The following is a 21,376-nucleotide window of genomic DNA, read 5'->3' on the forward strand; positions in this document are numbered from 1 at the left end:
ACACTGTATTGCTTATAATTCGTACATTAAATTATTAATATACGTTACTTTCAATTTGATAATAATAATAATAATAATAAACAAATTAATAATGAAATAAGAAGTGGGTGTCCACTACAAAAGCTTTCAATTTGATAAATTGAAAAAGGCTATACGTTACTTTCATGCACGTAAACATATCAATTATCAAATTATAATCAAATTAAATGCAGCGTTTGAATATGACCAATTTTGGTCTGCATGCATGTGAGAGATGCCATCAACAAATTAAATCAAGTTGTATTTTCTTAAGAGAGTAAATGAATTATTGTGTGTAACCCTCAAATCAAATCAAACACAAGAACAACTAAAATTTACCTAAGCTTTAGGTAACATCAAGAATGGAATATATATACCTTTTGATTAACATGTAATTAGAATTTAGATTAACACACATAATAACATTTACGAACAAATTGGAGTGTGTTTAGTCCATCATAAGTGGGGTCTTAAATTAACGGCTAATAGAGAATTATGGATGACAACTTTGTTTAAACCGTGTGGGTTCCATTCACTCAAAGTAAAATTAAGAATAGATACAGTTTTATTTAATTAAGATTATTAAATATATAGTTTAATTTCACTTAGCTATAGAGGGAGCTACTTTTTTCTTTTGATTAAAGTCTTTAGGTGGGTCGTCAATTCCATCACCAATCATATCATGTTTTGTAGATTTTTGGAATCCCAAGCAGTGTTAACACACACACAAAAAAAAAGTTGGGCCCGATTAACTAAATTTTAATACTTAAATTGATTCAGTTATTATATATTTTTATACTTTGAATCATGCATGAAATATAGAATAGAGGAATTTTTAAGACATAGATAAACTCTCTTGTAAGCAACCCTTAACTAGGATTATGACTTCAACCATGACCATCTCTGAAAGATCCCCATGCATGTTTGTGATTTGATTTGCCAACTCAAAGACAAAGAAATGCAACGTGAGATGTAGCTTTGGTTAAAAGAGTTTGATTGATATACAATGAATTTTATAAATGCATGGCATTTAACAAAAGCTAATTGGATAAAAGGTAGATAATTCATAATTGTCAGCTACTTATATCTTAGAAATTGATTCATGCCACCCAACAAGAAGAAAAAATATCCGGGACTCTGAAGAATCTCGATCAAAATAAGGTTGCAGAAGCCATGCTACTTCAATCTTGCAAACTCTCACCCTTCAAAATATGGTCCTTTAAGGCTACAAAAGAAGAAAGAATGTTATGAGAAACAATGACACCAAAAAAATTCATGTCTTTATCTCTTAACATGAACAACTCTGTTTATACTTTATAGTGTTCAGGTTTATCCATGAAGTGAATAGTATACTGTACAATACATACCAGAAACCAATTACTTGTAGATGGAGAAGTGCATAAGATATGCGGCCCTATGACGAACCTGTATAACAAAATAATTTCTTTGAATTTGATCACGCTGCAATCAAACCACAAGTTGATAATAAGAAAGACATTTCGTTCACCTTTGACGCATATGATCGTAGGTCTGATGCTGAAATCAAGCTAGAACATTGTCTTAGAAAAAGACAGAACATTTCATAGATTACTGGATTGTCTTCGATTAATGAGTTGGACAAAACCCAGTTCTCTGTCAAAACTAGGTAAATGTACATCTTGAAGAAATCGCAACTTTTGTCTTTGAAGTTAATTGCCCTAAGCAATCTCAGGATGTCTTCTCCATTGTGGGCCTGACACAAAAACTGAATCAAGCTAACTTTCAAAAAGCTAAGATGCAAGCCCGTACCCAGATTTTGGAGATATGAATGCAATTAATTTTGTGGTGATAATTGTTGAGTTATGAGAGTGCATTTTGATTTTGCAATGATATTGACAAATGATCCAAGAATGCATTGAAAAAAATTGCATATATATGATAATTTGGAAATTAAACTGGTGGAAAATATTGAAACAGGTAATAGTCCATGGAAACATTCATAAGCAGAACACAACTGAGTGGTAAAAGGGGAAGCAACATACTCCATCAAAACAGGAAAGTAGGTTCTGATACGCCATGGCACTCTTAAGTTGCTTACAACGGGAGCTAGCTACCGGTATGCACTCAACAGATTGGATGCAATTCAAATCCTTTGAGACTCTGCATGTCCAAGCGAGATAGAATAAGAGAAAGGAAGCGAAGATAAAATAACTGAGCAAGCACTAAAATACACTTTAGCTTGTTTATTTACAGTTCGCACTAATTAATGCCAACTGATTTCATTGATGATTACCACATACAGAAATTCAGAATGTATAAATATCTCAGCACTAAGAATTAACATTTAGAGTATAATATTGTTTGGTCCAACTTCCAGAGATGACAATCACTTCTCTATTAAGTTTAATTATCCAGCATTAAACAAAGCTACAATTGGGTAGATAAGTAAAGCTACTAAGTTCATAGTTCAAGAACTACACTGAATTATTATTTACTGGTACTAAAATGTAATAACAACCTGGAAGCAATGAATTTTGCTATCTTCTCACAACTTGAATGCCATTCCTGGTCTGTGAAGTAATTGACAATCGCTTCTACGCAATCATTCAAAAGCACTAATAAACCTTGAAACTGGCGATCTAGAAATAGACATATAATAATTTCAATGAGTTCTTCAGCTTCTACAACAGAAAATACTGGCCTTTTACTCCTGCAGCAAGAATAAAAAGGCGTAAGTTGACATTGTCACATCAATAAACAAGGATGTCAAATCATAAATCAAGTCCCAAAATCATTTGTCTAATGTTTGAATCATGAATCATAACACACCACCAGTCAAAAACACATTAATAAAAGAGCTTAAAGTAATAAGGATTTACACCTTAAATGTGCAAAATATATACTGAAGTTTCAAATAAACACTTAATCACAAATCACTAAGGTACATAAGACATCAGTGATGGTAAAAAAAACTATGATACGCCAAAAGTCATTAGTATACGCTTAATCCTTCTATTCTTTAAGCCAATTCTTTAAGTGTGCCAAAGGTAATAAAGTAACAGAAAACCAATTCACATGATCGTGTAAGTAGACACATTGTTGTGGCTTACCGTATTAGACAACAAGCAGTGACAAATTTGAGCCAGGCTCTAATATTTTGGGGTGGTTCTCCAGTGTCAGAATCTAGGAGACAGAGACAGATTTTCTTAGAAGGATGGATATAAATATATGTAGCAATGTCTTTGTTGTTACACTTGAAATACTGCAAATATCTCAACATAGTTACCTAAATTTTTGGGTTCACCACTGGATGAAAATTCAAAAAGAAACCCATGAGTGTCAAGAGCTGTTCTCAAATCTGAGTACTCAGGAAACCAAGCAATTTCGACAGGCAATTGATCAACCTAAAAATAATGATTCTGTATTTAATACTAAAGTATCAATTGAAAATAGATTTAAACGAAACATGCTCAGTCAAAATTGTTACTGCTACCAACATCATCTATCATTACCAAAAGAAAATATAAGAAACATGTCTTTACCTCTTTTCTAGAAGAGAGAACTGCACACCAAAAGTCAGAGGATGAGTTTCGAAGCTCTTCATTTGATGAATATAACACTAAACGAACAAAACAAAAATAGATGAGTGACAATATTACTGCTATGCTTAAAGCTGGTAACAACATAACATGAGACTAAACTTTCACTAACTTGTGTTGAAGGACCAAATGGCTACTGGTTTTTCTATATGACCACAGAGGAATGCTAATTTTGGAAGCCAACCATTGATGAGCAATCCTTCAAGAAAGTTATCACCTGAAACAACGCAGCATCCTGACTTAAATCAGGCACTACTTGGTATTTTGCAATTCTAAAAGAAAATGGCCTATGAGTTGACAAAAAGTGCCAAAAATACTGACTGAACAAACAAAATGGCATAGCAACCTTTTTCGGCTGCCAATTCCACCACAGAATTCAGCTCACTGTTCAAAAATGACTGCAGAAGATTGCAGCTTCCAAGCTCAGGAAATTCCAGCGGTGGAAAGGCTTTCTGCATCTCAGGAAAAGAAACATCCCAATTCTCATACATCCAAGCTTAAAACCAACAGCAAGCCATACATAGATGATAGATGATATCAGAGAATTGAGTTAGTTTAATAACCTTATCTCCAAAGACTTTCACTCCCCAGAGAGGAATATCTTCTTCTTCACCAAAATCTTTCAACTGCACAGAACAATCCAAGTGATTGCTAATGAATTACAAACAATGAAAATAACAAGACTTTTCCCACCAAGTGGAATAAAATCATTAAAATCTAAATAGTAATCGACAATGAAGAAATAAAGGCAAAATAATAACATTAACAAAATAAGAACATGGGGAATAAACTATTTTGCCTGATTTTCACACTTCTCAACAAGTTTTGTCAAGTAAGCTTCCCTGGGATCTTCATCATCATCATAGGAACTTGCATCCTTCTTAGCCTTTTTTGTCTTTGGCTTTTCCTGCTCATTCTGTTCTTCTTTGAGCTTTTCCAGTTCTCTTAAATGATCAGTAAGAAGATCATCCAACCCAATAACCTTCTTCCTCCTAATCCAGACTCAAAATTTTTCATAAGTTAGTAGTAAGCAACATTTTCCGACCCAAACCTAAGTAATCCAAATCAAATCATGTACTTGGTTTTTGAAGTTAGATAATAGAAACTATTAAACCCTAAAATCTCCCGTAACCACAAAAATGAAAAGTTATAAATAAAAACTTTGAAGAAGGAAAAGGGGTACCTTTTATTGCTAACGTTGGGCGGGGGTTTGAGAAATTCATCCTCTAACTCAAAATCCAAAGGGTCGTTGACGTCCATCGTTGGTCTTTGTTAACTGCAGGTTAAGGTGGATAGGGTTTGTGCTTAGGAGAGAGGAGAATTTGAATGAAATAAGTGGCAAAGTGAAGAAGCATGCTCTTTCTAATTTCAATCTTTGATGGCCTTTTATATCTTTTTAATATTATGCTTGCAAAACGGGTCCAAATGATTTTTCGGAGGGAAAATGTGTTTATTTTTTGTTGAATTTTGTTTAATTAGAATGATTATTTATCGAATCTTACATAAATTAGCAAAAAGCAGAAATGAGTCAAATGACTATTAAGTATTAAGCTCGAACCTATAAATATTTTCTAGCTTTTTTTTAATGAATAATGTAAGTAATAATACGTATTCATTGTATTCTCATAAAATAGTTTTTCGAGAAATGATATATATATATATATATATATATATATATATGTGTGTGTGTGTGTGTGTGTGAATACCCAACCCAGCCTTTTTTATGATTTTTTCGATGGACTACGAGACTCCTGAACCCAAAAAAATACTTTTTTCAGCCCTTGTTATTTAATTTTACGAAACTGGTTAGTCTTTCTGTCAATGATCTCTCTTCAAAACATACTTATGTGACCCATTAATCACTAATATATCCTCCATTTAATTTTTATAAGTAAAAATAATTTAAAAATTTCTAATATATTTGAAAAAGGTGATAAAAAAAATAACACTAAAAACTAAACGGCATTAATTATCATTAAAAAACAACGAAATTCTCAACAAAAAAAAATTGTTAATCCTAATTGGTTCTTAATGGATAAATCAACAGTTTAACATGCTATGTAGATTTACTCTGTAAATACAAAAAAAAAATATTAACAGAATGACTAATCAGTCTCATAAAAATAAATATCAGAGCCGAAAAGGGTTTTTTTTTTAAGAATCTTGTTGTCTTTTGAATTAATTTTCAGGGACGTTTAGGATTTTTTCTCAAAATGATATAATCTCATCCAAATACAAATCCGACAGTCAAATAACAAAAAGAAATATCCAATATCAACGTTAAAGTTTTTCAGCAATTTTCAAAATCCGCAAAAATATATTCTTGTTAATTTAAAACAAGAAAGTTGAAAAAAATTCTGCTTCAAAGTTTTGTGAATGGCTACTTCAATAGGCAAGGAGACAACGATGAAACAACAGAAGATAATCATAATATTAGTCTATGGTTAAATACTTACTGGATATGAATCAAAGAATTCATTCCTGAACATTAATGTAGTGCAGACCGGCAATCAAAATCAGAAAATATGAACCCTGAATAACCTTGAGAGATATGACAAGCTTAAATTATTTAGTAATAAGGTGACCCTGTCTATGGTGCATCAATGCATGTATCCTCCAAACCCAAGTATAACATGCATTTCGTCTTTGGATTACATTATGATAATTTGCTGTTATCATTCAAATTTCTCTCATCATGTTAGATATATTTTCATGATATTATTCAGCCATTCATGGAACTAGAACCATTGGAAAATTAATTTTGCAAGATCTGACGTTACATAAAGTAGAACTAAATAGCAAAAAAAAGAAAAACACACAAACAGAACAAATAAACCAATATAAGTTAATGATTAACAAATTCAACTATGGCAACAAAAACTTTTCTTTCAAATATAATTTACAGCAACAAAAAATGTAGCTAAGTATTATTTGAAAAGTAAAAAATTAGCTCAGTAATATTTTCAGCAACAAATTCAAGATGTAGTGATGATTTAAAGCAATGAAATTGAAAAAGAAAGAACAGGGCAATTTGTTGGAACTAACCTGCCCAGGGACTAACTGACGCCAATTATATCAATAGTTTTAATACAAAAAAGAATACTAATATGCAAACTGCACGCGTGCAAAATAACTAATTCCAATAGATGTTGCTTCTTGATCACTGGTAGTCCAAATAACTATTAGCTATTTCTCAAGTCAAACTACAGTAATCACGTCTTCTCTTCTGGGTATTGAATATAAGTGCCACTAAAGCAAGAAATCTAAGATATCTTTCTTGAACGCTCAAGCTTTCTCTTGTGAAACACTTAAAAAGGAGATTGTACCTTAATCTTCAAGATTTCCTTTTCCAAGACACCTTTAAGCTCCTCAATTTCCTAATGATCCAAAAGAAAATTACCCAAATTAAAAACTTCGACAACCCTAATCTCATAAAACGATAAACTTTAAGGGGGCTAAAAACAAAAGAAAGGGATATAAACGACATGCGTTTGAGGAATCGGAATTTAGAAACAACAGCAGCATAACAAAGCCATTTTCATCAATAATTTCAACAATGATATTGAAATCAAAAATCAGAAATCATAACAAAGCCATTTTTATCAACAATGTTATAGAAATCAGGAATCAAAAATAAAAAAATCATAACATAGTCATTTTCATCAATAATTTCAACAACACAAAATTCCTCTAATAAAAAAATAGCATAAAACGAAAAATCCTGTAAGCACTGGTCACTAACCTTCGACAACGGTGGAGCGCGACGGAGAGCAAGACGATGACGAGACGTCGAACGATGAGACGATGGCGAGCAGCTCGAACAGAAAACCCACAGAAGGATGGACGTCGAGCAGAGCTAGAACAGAGGATTTGGTCTCAGAACCTTGGCGAAAAGGGAAGTCGCAGAGGCGCCGACAACCACGGATGGGTGGAACCATTGAAGAAGCTAGGGTTTTGGTTTTGGGTTTTTGTCTTTTTGAACTTTGAAGAAAAGCTGCGGGAGGATGGATGCCGAGCAGAGCTAGAATAGAGGGTTTGGTCTCATAACCTTGGTGAAGAGGGAAGCCGCGGAGGCGCCGACAACCACGGATAGCGGCGATGGAATCATTGAAGAAGCTAGGGTTTTGGTTTTGGGTTTTTGTCTTTTTGAACTTTGAAGAAGGAGGGTTCTTTGCTAATGCTGAGTGAGAGTGACAAACGCACGAAGGAGGAGGGGTTGAGGGAAGGGGGGGTGTATGTACCTCATGCATTGGTTTTGTTTTCTCTTTTTTTTAAATATGCAAAACGACGTCGTTTAGAAAGAACCTCCCGATTTCCGGTCTAGTCTAACTGATCGGTTCTCGGCTAATTCGACGATTTTTGGCCAATTCTCTCTAATTAGTGGTTTTACTCATAAGACCGGACTATTTTCATTGTCGGTTTCTGGTTGGACCGGTTGGATCAGTCGGTCTAGTTTTCAAAACCATGGTTACAACAAACAATATATTTTAAAAATACACCAAAATTTCAATGTACTATAGCTTACCACAATATTAGGGGGAGACAATATATGAATTTTTCAAATCTTTCAATTTTTTGTTGTTCAGAATTTGATACATTACCGAAACAACCTATAAAAACAAAAGCCCAAACTTAATACATATATGGCATGACTCATAAGAAAATCATTAATGTTATCTAATATTACCAGATTTTTTATATCTGGTTTGACTTTAAAAGAATCAAAGTGCATTCTGGTTATTTTCAAGTGAGATTCATGCTTTAGCTTAAAAATCGTCTCCCACTCATTAGAGCATCCATCATCACTAGTATTGATATTTGTGACCCAAAAAAAGCATTTCTCCTTAAGATCGTCTGTTATTTTCTTTTGAATCACGGGAGTTTTGAACTTATCAAGGAAGCTCAGTATAGGCTGCATCTTTTCTGGTGAGGAAAAAATTTGTGCTTAATATAATTTAATGCTGCTGTAACCCCAGTATTCATGACCTTAACCAAATCTTTTAACTCTTCCACAAATATTGGGCTATCTTGAGATTTTCTCTTGTTAGTTGGTGGTTCACCCTCTTGAATAAGTGTAGCTTCTTCACTTGATTGAGAAAAGCCAAAGCTAAATGATGGTGCAAAAAAATCATTCTTTAATGCAACATTGGCAACCAATATTATTCCATCATTCACGGCTTGAGCGGGTGGATGACTGTATGGTGACAGAAAAATACTGAAAAAGAATTTTATTAAGTAGAACTTACAAATTAGTAGGAGTTACTTACTCATGAGATTCTTGTTCAGGTTGTTGAGGTCTTGGAGGAATGCAAGATTACAGAAAAAGAATTTAATTAATACAAGCAAATCAAGTGCACCTTAATTCACATAAAATATACCAAAATACAAACCAAATACATCGCTATTTAAAAAGATATGTAACTCAATAAAACATCCCCAAAATGACACCAGAAGCGCTATAACAAATTTCTATGGACTAGTTACAACAAATACAACAACAAAGTCCCTCAAAATGGACAAAATCAATATTCTATTGCCTAGTTACAATAGAAAGAGGACAACAACATCAAGTGCACCTTAAAATAGAAGCAATACATCGAAAGAGAAACTAAATACACAAAAAATATTAGAAAAAGAATTTAAGTAATACTTACGCAATAATAATTTCTTCTTCTATATCTTCCTCTCCAAAAGACTTTTTCAACAGTTTGTTGATTTTGGGGAGGGCTTGAAGCAGATGTTTCCTAAGAGGAGCACATACTTGAAGTGAAACTCTAAGGAAAACAAAAATAAAAAATTTAATATAGAGTAAACATTCAGGTGCAAATGATTAACTCAATGAATAGAACATTGCAAGTGAATTGAAAAACTCACATGTCCAATGGTTCTGATGGAGAATGAGTCTGTTTTCGAAGAACAATTATTTTTCTTTTAGGATTATCATCTATTATTCTTTTCTGATCAGGAGCTGGTTCATTCAATGATTCTTCTTATTCCTTGAACCTGAAATATACCGAAATCAGCTTCAACTACACCTCAGGCATTCAATAAAAATACAACTTCTGTTGTATGAGAACTTACATAATTAATGTTTTTTCTTTTTTTTCTTGTCTTTTTTTTTCCTTGCATAAAATCTTAAAAGGTTTTTTTTCCTAAAAAAAATATATGAAACTGGAAGCAGAATATGGTAGCATAAGAATTAAAGAAATGGTAAGAGAAACAAAAATTATGTGTTATCATTTGGTTGATTTACACCGTTCTAATAGCTTGTCTATGCTAGAAACACAACATTATTTTTACTTTTCAAATTTATATGTGGCATTCTAAGGAAAAATAAACATTATTCAGCAAAACTAGAGTAATTATATCAGGTTTTAGAAAATTTTAACAAAGAAAGAATTTCTGACATTGAATCTTACGTTTGCGAAGAATCATTGTGAGCTTCTGTGGAGTGGAACCCAGTTTCTGGAATATCAGTTGTTTTTTTCCTACATCTTGAAAAAGCAAACAATCATCACGCAAAAAAAAAAAACCACAATAAAATTGAAAATATACATCGAAAAGCATCACATACCTTTGTGCAGGTTTATCATTTGTTTTCTTCAATCTCGTTTTTCTTATTTCTTGCATTTGTTCACTTCTGACAGCATATGCAAAAGATTTTATTAATAAATAAAATTTTGATGGAAAAAACATAGCATTATAATGATAGTTTTTGAATTTTACTCATTAGTGATTCAATTTCTTTTTGGGAGGATGAGTCCTCAATAACATGTTTTCTTTTTTGGATTCAATCCTAGAAAAGCAAATAATTCTCAGGCAAATGAACATAATAAAATTGACAAAATACTCTGAAAAGCAACACTTACTTTTTTGCAGGCTTTTGATTTTTTTCTTCAATTTTTGTTTTCTTATTTCCTCGCTTTCTTCACTTCTGATAATATATGCAAAAAATTCTGTTAATAAATAAAATTTTTACAAAAATAAAAAACATAGCAGTACAATGATAGTTTTTTAATCTTACTCATCATCAGATTCACTTTCTTTTTCGGAAGATGAATCCATAATAACATGCTTCCTTTTTTTGGATTCCATCCTAAAAAATCAAATAATCATTAGGCATATAAACACAATAAAATTGATAAAATATACCGAAAAATAATACTTACTTCTTTGCAGGCTTGTGAATTTTTTTCAATCTTTTTTTCTTATTTCTTCACTTTCTTGACTTCTGACAATACATTCAAAAAATTCTGTTTATAAATAAAATTTTGACAAAAAAGCATCATCATATTCACTTTCTTTTTGGGAAGATGAATATTCAGTAACATGCTTTCTTTTCTTGGATTCCATCCTGAAAAAGCAAACAATTATCAGGTAAATAAACATAATTAAATGGTAAAAAATACACGAAAAAAATACTTATTTCTTTGCCATTCTTTTAGGTTATTTTCTTCTTTTTGTTATCTCCTCCAAGTCATCTTCAGAATCAGACTCAGATTCAGTAACATTTTCATTTTTTGAAAAAATAGTCTTCTTCTTCTTTTCCTCTTTTTCTTCCTTCTTTTTTTTTTCTTTTTTTCTTTTAGTTGTTTTCTCAATTGTGCTCTTTTTATGATTCTCTAAAATAGAAAAATATTTGTTTACACAATATATTTATAATAAATACATTGAAAATAAAAAAAAAGAATTCTATTGAGTTACCATACCATCTTTGATCTCAGCTTTTATTCTTTCAACCAGTAACTCCCTAGTCCAATTTTGTACCCAGGATGGTCCAGAAATTGTATCTATTGGCCTATTTTTGTGTGTCGATTCGTGAAAATAAACAATCATTAGAGCAAAAAGGTAACCATTAATAACATATTTCTTTTTCAATGTGTGCTCTCTAATGCCCTTTATGAGGAAGTTGAGCATATGACCACCCCAATTCCGTTCACGTATTGTGTTCACGTGTAGAATGGACGGCATGTGAACTGAAAAAAAAATTTGTTTACTGTTGTTGGCAACAAGAAGGACATCTGAATGTAGAGGATGAATATTCTATTGAATTTCAACCGATTTTCTTCTCTATCAACACTCATCTCCATCATAGAGGTTGATAATTGCGATAAAGTCTTGCCTTAGAAGCTTCTACCAACTTTCTTATTCTCCTCACTAAGTTCTTGAAAGTTAATTTTGGCTACCCTATAAAAGCACAAAAAATATTTCAATAACACATAAATAATTTGATAATACACCAAAATTTGATTTACATAATATATTACAAAATTAATTTTTACCAGATGCACTCAATCCAAAGGCAGCAAAAACTTACATGACATATTCATGGCAAGGATATGTATCAAACCATCAAATCCCAGTTATTGAATAATGACTTTCTTATTATTACTCATGTTGTATAAATGATCATGAATGAATTTTGTGGAGCATTTCAAATAATAATTTTTCTGTAAATAAATGAGAATTATATAAATAAACTATATTTATACAAAATAAATTGAGTTGTTCAAACATATATATGATTACATTATATTTTGGTGCTTTCTTTTTTGCCATTTTTTTTTTGTAAAGAATAAAAAAAGATTAACAGGTAACAAGAGCATCAGATGCACCTCAATACATCAAAAGACAAATCAAAATACACCGAAAGACAAACAAAATACATCGAAAGATAAACCAAAATACACCGCTTTTATTTTTTTATTACATCATACAATGTGAGTTCAAAAAGACATGTAACTCAATGAAACATGCATAAAATGATACTTGAAGTACTAGAATAAAATTCTATAGTTTGTTACAATAAATCGATGAACAAAATTCCAGATAAATGGACAAAAACAGTTGTAAATTACTCAAATATGTACAAAATAATATTAGAAGCACAATAACAATATTCTATCGTATAGTTACAACATAAAGAGGACAATAGCAATAAGTACACCTCAACTCACATGAAATACATAGAAAGACAAACCAAATATACCAAAACACAAACCAAAATACGCTATTATTTTTTTATTACATCATACAATGTGAGTTTAAAAACACATGCAACTCAAAGAAACATGCAAAAACAAATTCAAATCCCTCAAACACATGTAAATATAGGTTAAATTATACGACAAACACTACGTAATATTTTTATACCAACCTAACATAGTTATCACCAAATAAAGCGTATAATGAGAAAAAGTAATATATACTTCAAGAAAAGAACACGAAATGATTGTATTAAATAAACAGAATTATGACTATATAGTGTTTTGCGATCAAAATGAGAACAAGAAAAGTGAGAAAACTAGATGATTAGTGAACAATACCTTCAATAATCTTTCGTGTTTTTTTTCTGTGTTTCTTGGTAATGATTTCAAATTTAACTTTGAAATTTTTTCGACTTTTTGCGACGATTTTGAGAGATTTTTGAGAAATTTTGAACCTGATTTAAATTTTGAGCGAACTGTTTTTCATAATGACGTTTGCGCTATTCAATAGTCGAGGAAAGCGTGTGTTTACACGTACTTTAATTTGAGATTGGTTTTTGTTAAATTTAGACCAACTTAATTAGATTTATTTAACAAAAAAATTTTGTATGTACAGCTGAATTAATAAATTTTTCACTAATTTAAGAATAACAACATAACATTTACTTTGTCATAACTTATCACCTGAACGTGTCTCGTAAACCATTTCTGTTAGGAGTGAATGATAGAGATAACAGAGAATTCGTATTGTTTGATTACATTAAAGGACAGTCCCTGATTGAGCCCCTTTTTTTTTTTATCAGGACGTTGTTCTTTGAGATAATTATTAGAGCTCGGGTTTGGATGTTTACTCTAGGTGGGGAATATTTGTTGGAGACTCTAACAATGTTCACCCAAAAAAAGTGAAAAAAACCGTAAAAAGAAACAAGCGCGTTGAGCCAAGAGCAAGAGAATGAAAAAGGAAAAGATGTTATCGGAAATGGCAAAAGGAATGTGATAGTTAGCTTCCAAAGCAGTCTTGTTTGTTGTTTTATGCATCATCGTCATCTCACTCTCTTACTCCCAAAAACAGTTCACCTCAAACTCAAACTCAAATTCACTACTCTCTCTTTTTCTCCCACCAAAACGATGTCGTTTGAGGTGGAGGAAGAGGAGGCCTACGAGCACACTCTATTGGTGGTGCGCGAGGTCGCCGTCTACAAGATCCCGCCGCGCGCCTCCGCCGGCGGCTACAAGTGCGGCGAGTGGCTCCAGTCCGACAAGATCTGGTCAGGTCGGATCCGCGTCGTATCCCGCCGCGACCGCTGCGAGATCCGCCTCGAGGATCCGAACTCCGGTGACCTATTCGCCGCCTGCTTCATCTACCCAGGGCAGCGGGAGACCTCCGTCGAACCTTGCCTCGATTCCTCACGCTACTTCGTCCTTAAGATCGAGGACGGAAGGGGGAAGCACGCGTTCATAGGATTAGGGTTCAATGAGCGAAACGAGGCGTTTGATTTCAACGTCGCGCTCTCCGATCACGATAAGTATGTTAGCAGAGAACAGGAAAAGGAAGTCGCCGGCGGCGACGATGAGTCGCAAATTGATATTCATCCAGCAGTTAACCACCGGCTCAAGGTGAGTGTTTGCTTGAATTAGAGCTTATTTTAGGGTTTGGGAAAGTTTGTAATGAGAGTTTCAGTTGCAATTTTTTTGTGAACAAGTAATAGAAAAAAAAATATTTTTATTTTTTAAAAAATTGTTATAGAAACACTGGACTGGTAGATGTTTATCGGAGTTTGGAGTGGTTGATCTAGTTGTTTGAAGCTGGTAAATTTAGTGTTAGTTCATTCGAAGTTTGTGTGCTATGATTGATCTAATTGTTGAGGTTGTGAAATTAAGATTTCTTTCGAGTTTGAACTTTGTTTAAGAATATCAGTCAGCTTGATGAGTGTGGAGCATAGTTCAGTGTTGTCGTTGAATGAATCGGAGTTTGTGTGCATTGGTTGGTCCAAGTATTGAGGGCTGGTGGAGTTAACGTTATTTGAATAGAAGCTTGTTTGTTATTTGATTGATCCAATTGTTGTGGTTTTGCTATGGTAGTTTAGTGAATTTGTTGAAGTGGTTAAGTCAACTGAAGTTTTATGTGCCTTGATGGATGCAATTGATGTAATTTTGCAATGCGTAATTCAGTGAAGTCCATGATGTGGAATGAACTGAAAAGTTGTGTGCTTTGATCGATCTCTAGAATAGCTAAAACTTGTCCACTTCATGGTGTCAACTACATAGGTCAGATTGATCAGATAATCTCATATTGTTCTACATGAATGTTCATATTTAATAGTTTAAACCAATAAGATGTAAACAATATCTTGTATGGTTTTGTTGATCTTCTTTTCCTCTAGACTAGATCTCTAGAGTCTTATTCTTGAATTATAACTAAAGAATAATTGAAGTGTAATTCAGTAATTTTTGTGGTTCATTGAATGGAAGTTAGCATTATTGGATTGATCTAACTGTTGAGCCGTGTAATTTGGGAATTCTAAATTGAAGTTTCTGAGCAATTGAAGCTTAATATGGGGAGTTAGGTGTTTTGGTTGAGTGGTTCAAGCTGTTGTCAAGAATGTCATCGTGAAACGTGAATTGATATTTATATATGTATGGATAAATTCAGCTGTTATAATATTTATATTTGTGTACTTGTCTGCTTTATATGCTTGTTGAGCTCGAGTTAATTAAGCATAATCTGATGTTATCATCAAGTGTGTTATTGAGATGCATGGCCTGTAAATTTTTGAAAGATCTGGATGAATTTACTGTAAATTCTTTAAAGTCTAAACAGTGCTGTTTGAATCTCATATTCTCCTACATATATATGGGATTTAGATCTCTGCATCTTTGCTGATTTGATTGATTTTTTTTTTCTTTTTGGTCTATAGGAAGGGGAAACCATCAGGATTAATGTGAAGCATAAAGCATCTAGTGGAACTGGCATGCTCTCAGCTGCGGGACTAACAGGAGGGCATGCTGCAACACCAAAGCCAAAGCCAAAAGCCTTGAGTCTTGCTCCCCCTCCGACCGGGGCAGGAAAAATCAGGTCTCCTCTTCCACCTCCTCCTAATGATCCTGTTGCTGCTCGGATTGCTTCTACCACTCGCAGCTCTGATCCTAAATCAACCAATGAAAGTGTGGGACATTCCACTGACTCTCTATCAGATCTTTCTCTACTGAAGGTATGCTAATGCTCTGTTTCCTATCTATATGATATTTACAATTTACATGAACAATTAAGGAATTTACATCTGACCGACTGCAACATCATTTATTTTAGATTGATTAAATTATCTAGCTGAACTCTAATTTTGGGCATTACAGGCTTTTCATCTAGCTAGTTGTAATACATAGGTTAGGATTAATTTCCATCACCTTGCCATTCTTTTATTCTAGATGTTCTACTCCCACATGTAAAATTCTTGTTCCTTTGTTTTAAGGCATAATAGTTTTGCAGTCAAGTTGTTATAACAACAAGAACACTAACTGCAGTTCTTTAGTTCTGTGTTTATAACAACTTTGGTGAATCATGACTTTTTTACTTGAAATTTTATATCCTTTTTATTATCAACCATAAAACAAGCAAATTTCTTGGTCATCTCAGTTTGATGTTGCGGCAAATGTTAGTCCCTGATGTGGTCTAAAAATAAACCATTTGTGCCTCATTTTGAATCACAGAAAAACCTTCCCTCAACCACCACTTCAGGATCAACCACAGCTTCAGGATGGGCAGCATTCTGATGATTATATATATGAGCATTTTAACCAAGGCTTTCACTGTTCTCAGATTTTTTTGGTTCTTTATTTTGAGAAAAAGAATCTGGAAGAAACTGAAGAAAAAGCGTGTCCTGTTGAAAAAGTAATCACATCAATACCAAGTAATTCAATGTCCTCGAAGAATGAAAACTCTGGATATATTTATGTTCATCCTTTGCTTGTATTTTAACAGGTTTCGATGTCTATATGAAAGAATTTACAGTCCCACCCCTCACTCTTTTCTTTTGACCATGTTGTACCTTTGGTTGTGTTCAGGGGAGTGTTCCTTCTTCTGGCTTATATCATTTTTTATGCCGTATATTATCAACTCCATCAATTTGTTAACATATGTTTATATATATGCGAGTGAATGCTCTCCAAATTTAAAGGAACTCTTTACTCTTTTTGTTTTCTCCCTTCCAACCATCTCAAACCTATAACGACATCAACAGAGAGTATTGATGTCGTGCCAATGAGACTCTCATCCAAATTTGGAGATGCAGATATGATCTTGTCTGCTCCATCTTAAGTTCAGCCCAAATATGGGCCGCGAGTCTCCGTGACTCGCCCCCAACTGACCAAAAACTATAAGCTTTCAATTTTAGAGTAAGGTGGATAATTTAATGGAGATTCTATAATTGTCTTCGTATGAAGATATTTCATTTAGACAATTAAATGATAGTGTATTGGGTTTTATTTTTGCATGTTATCAAAGTTTTATCTTTATTTAAAATTGTTATTATTCTCTTTAAATTATTTTTTTCTCTAGAAATTACGCTTTTAAGTGTAACTAAACAAATATCTTTATGAAAAGACGTTTTTGACCTCTTTATTAAAGTAAGTCTGTGGCTAAAAAATTTTGATATAGAAGTAAAATGAATGATATACTTTAATATGGTAATTTTTTGTATTTTTTAAAATTGTGGGAGTGCACAAATAGTACACAAATCGGACCTTCCGATTTGTGTTAAAAAATTGAAAAAACTCAGAGTACACAAATCGGATCATATGAGTTGTTTGATTTTAAAATTTCGCTTAAGAAATCGCATGGTCCGACTTGTGGTTGGGCAAATATGAATTTCGGAAGCTAGAAAAAACGGACCCTCCGAGTTGTTTGTTGTTTTCAATTTTTTTTCAATTTTTTTACTGATGGAGAAATCGTATGGTCCGAGTTCTATTCCATTGACACCACGTGGCTGTGAAGCACCTATATTCTCCATATACGAGTCCAACGCCACTTTAATTAAATAGAAGTCCATCACAATTTAGTATTGAACAACTTCATCCTTTCATTATATTCTATCACATTCAACATTTCTAATCATAATATATTACTATTTGAGGGACAAAATAGTCTAAATGCTAAACAAATTCATTCTTCATTTTCTTTTTATCTACAAGTTAACCCTTACCATTTGCAAAACTTAAAAGTACACTTATAGTCTTCCTAAGTTTAATGTTAAAAAGAATTTTCTCTTTTGATTATTCTTTGCTTCCTTTTCTTGATAATTCTCTAATATGAATTGATTGTGTTTGGTTGATAATTAAATCAATATTTTATCACCCTAAATTAGATAACTAATTTAACTATATCAGTAATACGAGTGCAATCAACCATAGGGGTAAAATTAAAATAAAATTATTAATTTTAATTTAAAAATTTAAATCGTTAATTTTTTTAATTCGAATATTTAATTAATCATATGAATACAATAATACAAGTATATAATATTATAGTTAAGTTATTACAATAATACATGTATTTCGGGTAAATTTTTTATGTCCAAATCTTGGATACTTAATACTCGGTTTATGCACTACTTTCAGGTGTGTCATATCTCGGATGTTTTTGGATTATATATTTTTTTAATTTCTACCATATTTCAGATATGCAGTATTCGATTGTGTTTTTAAAGATTTTTTTGCCACAGTAATCGAGATATGTATGTATATTTAAAACGGTAAATTATTTATATATTACACATTTTGATAAATATTATATTTATTTAATTTAAATAAAAAATTAGTCAAAGTATAACCTCTAAAATTTCAAAAATAAAATAAAATTAAAACAAAATAGTATCACATCTTGCATCATAAGCAATTATAATTCAATATAAAACAATCTGAGACTCAATTAGGGGTGTCAAAAATCCCCAGTAGACGGGGATCCCCGCGGGGACCGCCTCAAATAGGGCTTCGATGGTGGAGAATTTTTCCCGTGGGGATGGGGATAGGGAACAAAATTTCCCCGAGACAGGCGCGGGAACCCGAGCGGGGATTCTCGCCCCATCCCCGATAATTTTCCGAATTGTTAAACTTACTTAAATACTCTTACTTTATTTCTAACATAGGGGGTATTTTAGTAATTTCACCCATTAAAAAACCTTAACCCTATATTCCCTTCCCACCTTTGTTGCTGCGCCCTCTCTAACTCTCTATTCCCATCCAAACCCCAACTCTCCAGACTCCAGTCACTCACTCACTCTCCACTTTGTTCAAATTTTAAAACCCTCACAGCTAGCCACCAGCCATTCTTGCGCCGTCACCCTAGCAGCTTCACCGCGTCATTCTCTCTCCTCAGGCACGACGTCCTTCTCCTCTCCACTTCTGCGTTTGCGTGTTTGCTTCCATTCTCGTCACTGTATGTTAACATATTTGTCTCTATTGTTTTAACAGAGAACATGGAGATGTTTGTTGGAAGTTTTATGCCGACAATGAAAGAATATTTAATGTTAAAGACTTTGTTTTATTGCTTTCTTTATAATGGAAGTTGCATTTTAAGATTTTATTTTATGGACTATGATTTGCTATGTTGTATTTCTGGACTTATAATCTTAGATAAGATATGTTTGTGTGTTTGTAATAATATTTTTTAGTTTGTTTTTTTATTTTTTTGATATTTTTTACTATAATTTCCATATGAATGTTAAATATAGGGAGATGGGAAATGGGGCCCCGCAGGGAACGGGGATGGGGACAATTATCCCCCCATGACGGGGAATGAGGCGGGGACGGGGAGTAGGGAAGCATCCCCCGCCCCCGCCCCCGCCCCCGCCCCGCCCCGCCCCGCCCCGTCCCATTGACATCCCTAGACTCAACTTTGAAACTAGTAATACTCAATCTGAGTGAAAATATAAAATTTCGAGATACGAAGTATGTTTAGTTTAGTCCTTGAAATTTTTAGTACTTATCAAATAGTTTCTAATTTTTAAGAATGACCAAATTGGTTCATGAATTTATAAATCGTGAATCTCCTTCATCCCTAATTCAACGGTTGTTAACGCAATACTAACATAAAAGTATAAAACATTAAAGTATTAGTATGGCATTCTCAACCGTAAGTAGGGATATTAATGGGGTAGGGCGGGGGTAGGAGATGCTTTTCTGCTCTCCATTTTTGCCTACAGATTTGCTCTCTGTCCTTGTCCTCGTTTTCCGTCCTCGTCCTCGTTCTCCGCCGTGTCCCATTTTTCGCAGGGACTCCATTCTCCATCTTTCTGATAGTTTTGACTAATTATTAATTACCATAGAATAGAGCTGAAAGTATCCATCCTATCTAAAAACAGTAAGATTTTATATGAAAAATCTAAACGACAAGATGGTGACTTCTTTCAAAATGACGCATTGGGGGACGCCATGACGAGTCAGAGTACAATGCAATGGACGAGGTGGGGGACGCGGCAGTAGAGAGGAGAATGGACAAGACGCTAGAATTGTGGAAAGGAACGCCACAAATATAGAGAACGACGTGGTGAAGGTGATGGAACGGTGAGAGATGACAATGCGGTGAGACAGGAGAGTGGCGAGGGGGTGGTTGCAGAGAGGTTGGATGGAGTATGGACGACGCTAGGGATCTATGAATTGAAGAAGAGTTATGCAAATGAGGATTAGGATTTTGGGTTTCTCTCTCTATATATATGACATGTGAAATGACTAAAAAACATATATGAGAAATAAACTTTTAAGAAAAATTAAGTAAATTTATGAATTTCGGGGATTAGCGGGACAGGGCGGGGATCTCCGCTCGAGTCCCCGCACCTGTCCCAGGAGAATTTTGTTCCCCATCCCTATTCCCGCAAAAAAAATTCTTCATAGTCAGATCTCCATTCAGAGCAGTCCCTGCATGGATTCCCGCGTCTCGGGGAGTTTTGCCATCACTATCCGTAAGGTGATTTGGTTAAACTTTTAGTATAATCAAATGTGTCCTAAATTAATTAATTAGATTTATTTTAGTGTCTACCAATATTAACCAAAATGAGTCCTATTAATCAATTTAAGACGTGTTTTTGATCATACTAAAGTCTTAATCATGTCACTTTATTGTTGGGGATGCTATGATAAAACTTTAATGCTTTATGTCAGTACTGAGTTAACGACAATTGAATTAGGGACGAAAGTAATTCACAATTTGTAAATTTAAGGATCAATTTGGTTATTTCCAAAAGTGAAAAACGGTTTTGATGAGCGCTAAGAAATTAAAAGACCAATTTGAATATTACCTCAAATCTCCAAAGCAAGGTGAAAGATAACATAGGAGTGGAATTTGAAAAATAAATAAACAAATAAAATGCTGCAAAAATCACATTGTACCAACACAAAATATAAAAATTCAGAATTTGGATCCTCTAAATTTTAAATTTATACTTTAAAGGGTAAAGTATAATCTTCTATTCTTAAATGGTTTCTCTCTCATATTTATTTTTGGTCCCACCTATAAAATAAATGGCGAGAGATCACACTTTACTTTTTAAAGTAAAATTCAAATTTTAGAGAATTCAAATACAAAAATTCACAATAAGATTCTTCCTTTTTTGGCAAGTAAGATATATATCGAATGTTTTAGGTGTAAAACTCTAACCCGTCTCTTAACCATTTCACAAATTTTCATTCCGTTCCTCATCGATTAAAAAATGACATCACAGTCCCTCACTATTAATTCCGTCAAACATTACATTATGTCCCATCTGTTAATGTCTCCGTGAAAAATTAACGGATCTTGCCTAT

The 21,376-nt window shown here is 33.2% G+C and overlaps 2 protein-coding genes across 5 annotated transcripts; one reads left to right on the forward strand and one right to left on the reverse strand.

Moving 5' to 3' along the window:
• Positions 1 to 995: 995 nt before the first annotated feature.
• Positions 996 to 7,844, reverse strand: LOC112739400 (uncharacterized). Of its 4 annotated transcripts, none has more exons than XM_072215757.1 (16): positions 7,339 to 7,844; positions 6,923 to 6,973; positions 6,053 to 6,137; positions 4,780 to 4,872; positions 4,396 to 4,588; positions 4,160 to 4,222; positions 3,943 to 4,048; positions 3,709 to 3,813; positions 3,540 to 3,616; positions 3,284 to 3,401; positions 3,108 to 3,180; positions 2,516 to 2,707; positions 2,040 to 2,157; positions 1,526 to 1,750; positions 1,386 to 1,443; positions 996 to 1,243 (listed from the first exon to the last, which is right to left on the reverse strand). In XM_072215757.1, the coding sequence occupies exons 4-15, from the start codon at positions 4,854 to 4,856 to the stop codon at positions 1,396 to 1,398; spliced, it is 1,395 nt and encodes a 464-aa protein (XP_072071858.1). In that variant the 5' UTR covers positions 4,857 to 4,872; positions 6,053 to 6,137; positions 6,923 to 6,973; positions 7,339 to 7,844; the 3' UTR covers positions 996 to 1,243; positions 1,386 to 1,395. The 4 variants fall into 4 exon arrangements, with proteins under 4 accessions (XP_072071858.1, XP_025644756.1, XP_025644758.1 ...); XM_025788971.3 differs by having other exon boundaries at positions 1,526 to 1,762; XM_025788973.2 differs by lacking the exon at positions 6,053 to 6,137.
• A 5,357-nt stretch (positions 7,845 to 13,201) lies between these two features.
• On the forward strand, positions 13,202 to 16,761 carry LOC112739484 (uncharacterized protein At1g03900). Its single transcript, XM_025788976.2, has 3 exons — positions 13,202 to 14,200; positions 15,502 to 15,795; positions 16,292 to 16,761. Exons 1-3 carry the CDS (start codon positions 13,616 to 13,618, stop codon positions 16,352 to 16,354), a joined length of 942 nt encoding a protein of 313 aa, XP_025644761.1. The 5' UTR covers positions 13,202 to 13,615; the 3' UTR covers positions 16,355 to 16,761.
• The last annotated feature ends 4,615 nt before the right edge of the window (positions 16,762 to 21,376 follow it).

The sequence above is a fragment of the Arachis hypogaea genome, chromosome 2 (assembly GCF_003086295.3).
Source record: "Arachis hypogaea cultivar Tifrunner chromosome 2, arahy.Tifrunner.gnm2.J5K5, whole genome shotgun sequence".
Taxonomy (NCBI): Eukaryota; Viridiplantae; Streptophyta; class Magnoliopsida; order Fabales; family Fabaceae; genus Arachis; species Arachis hypogaea.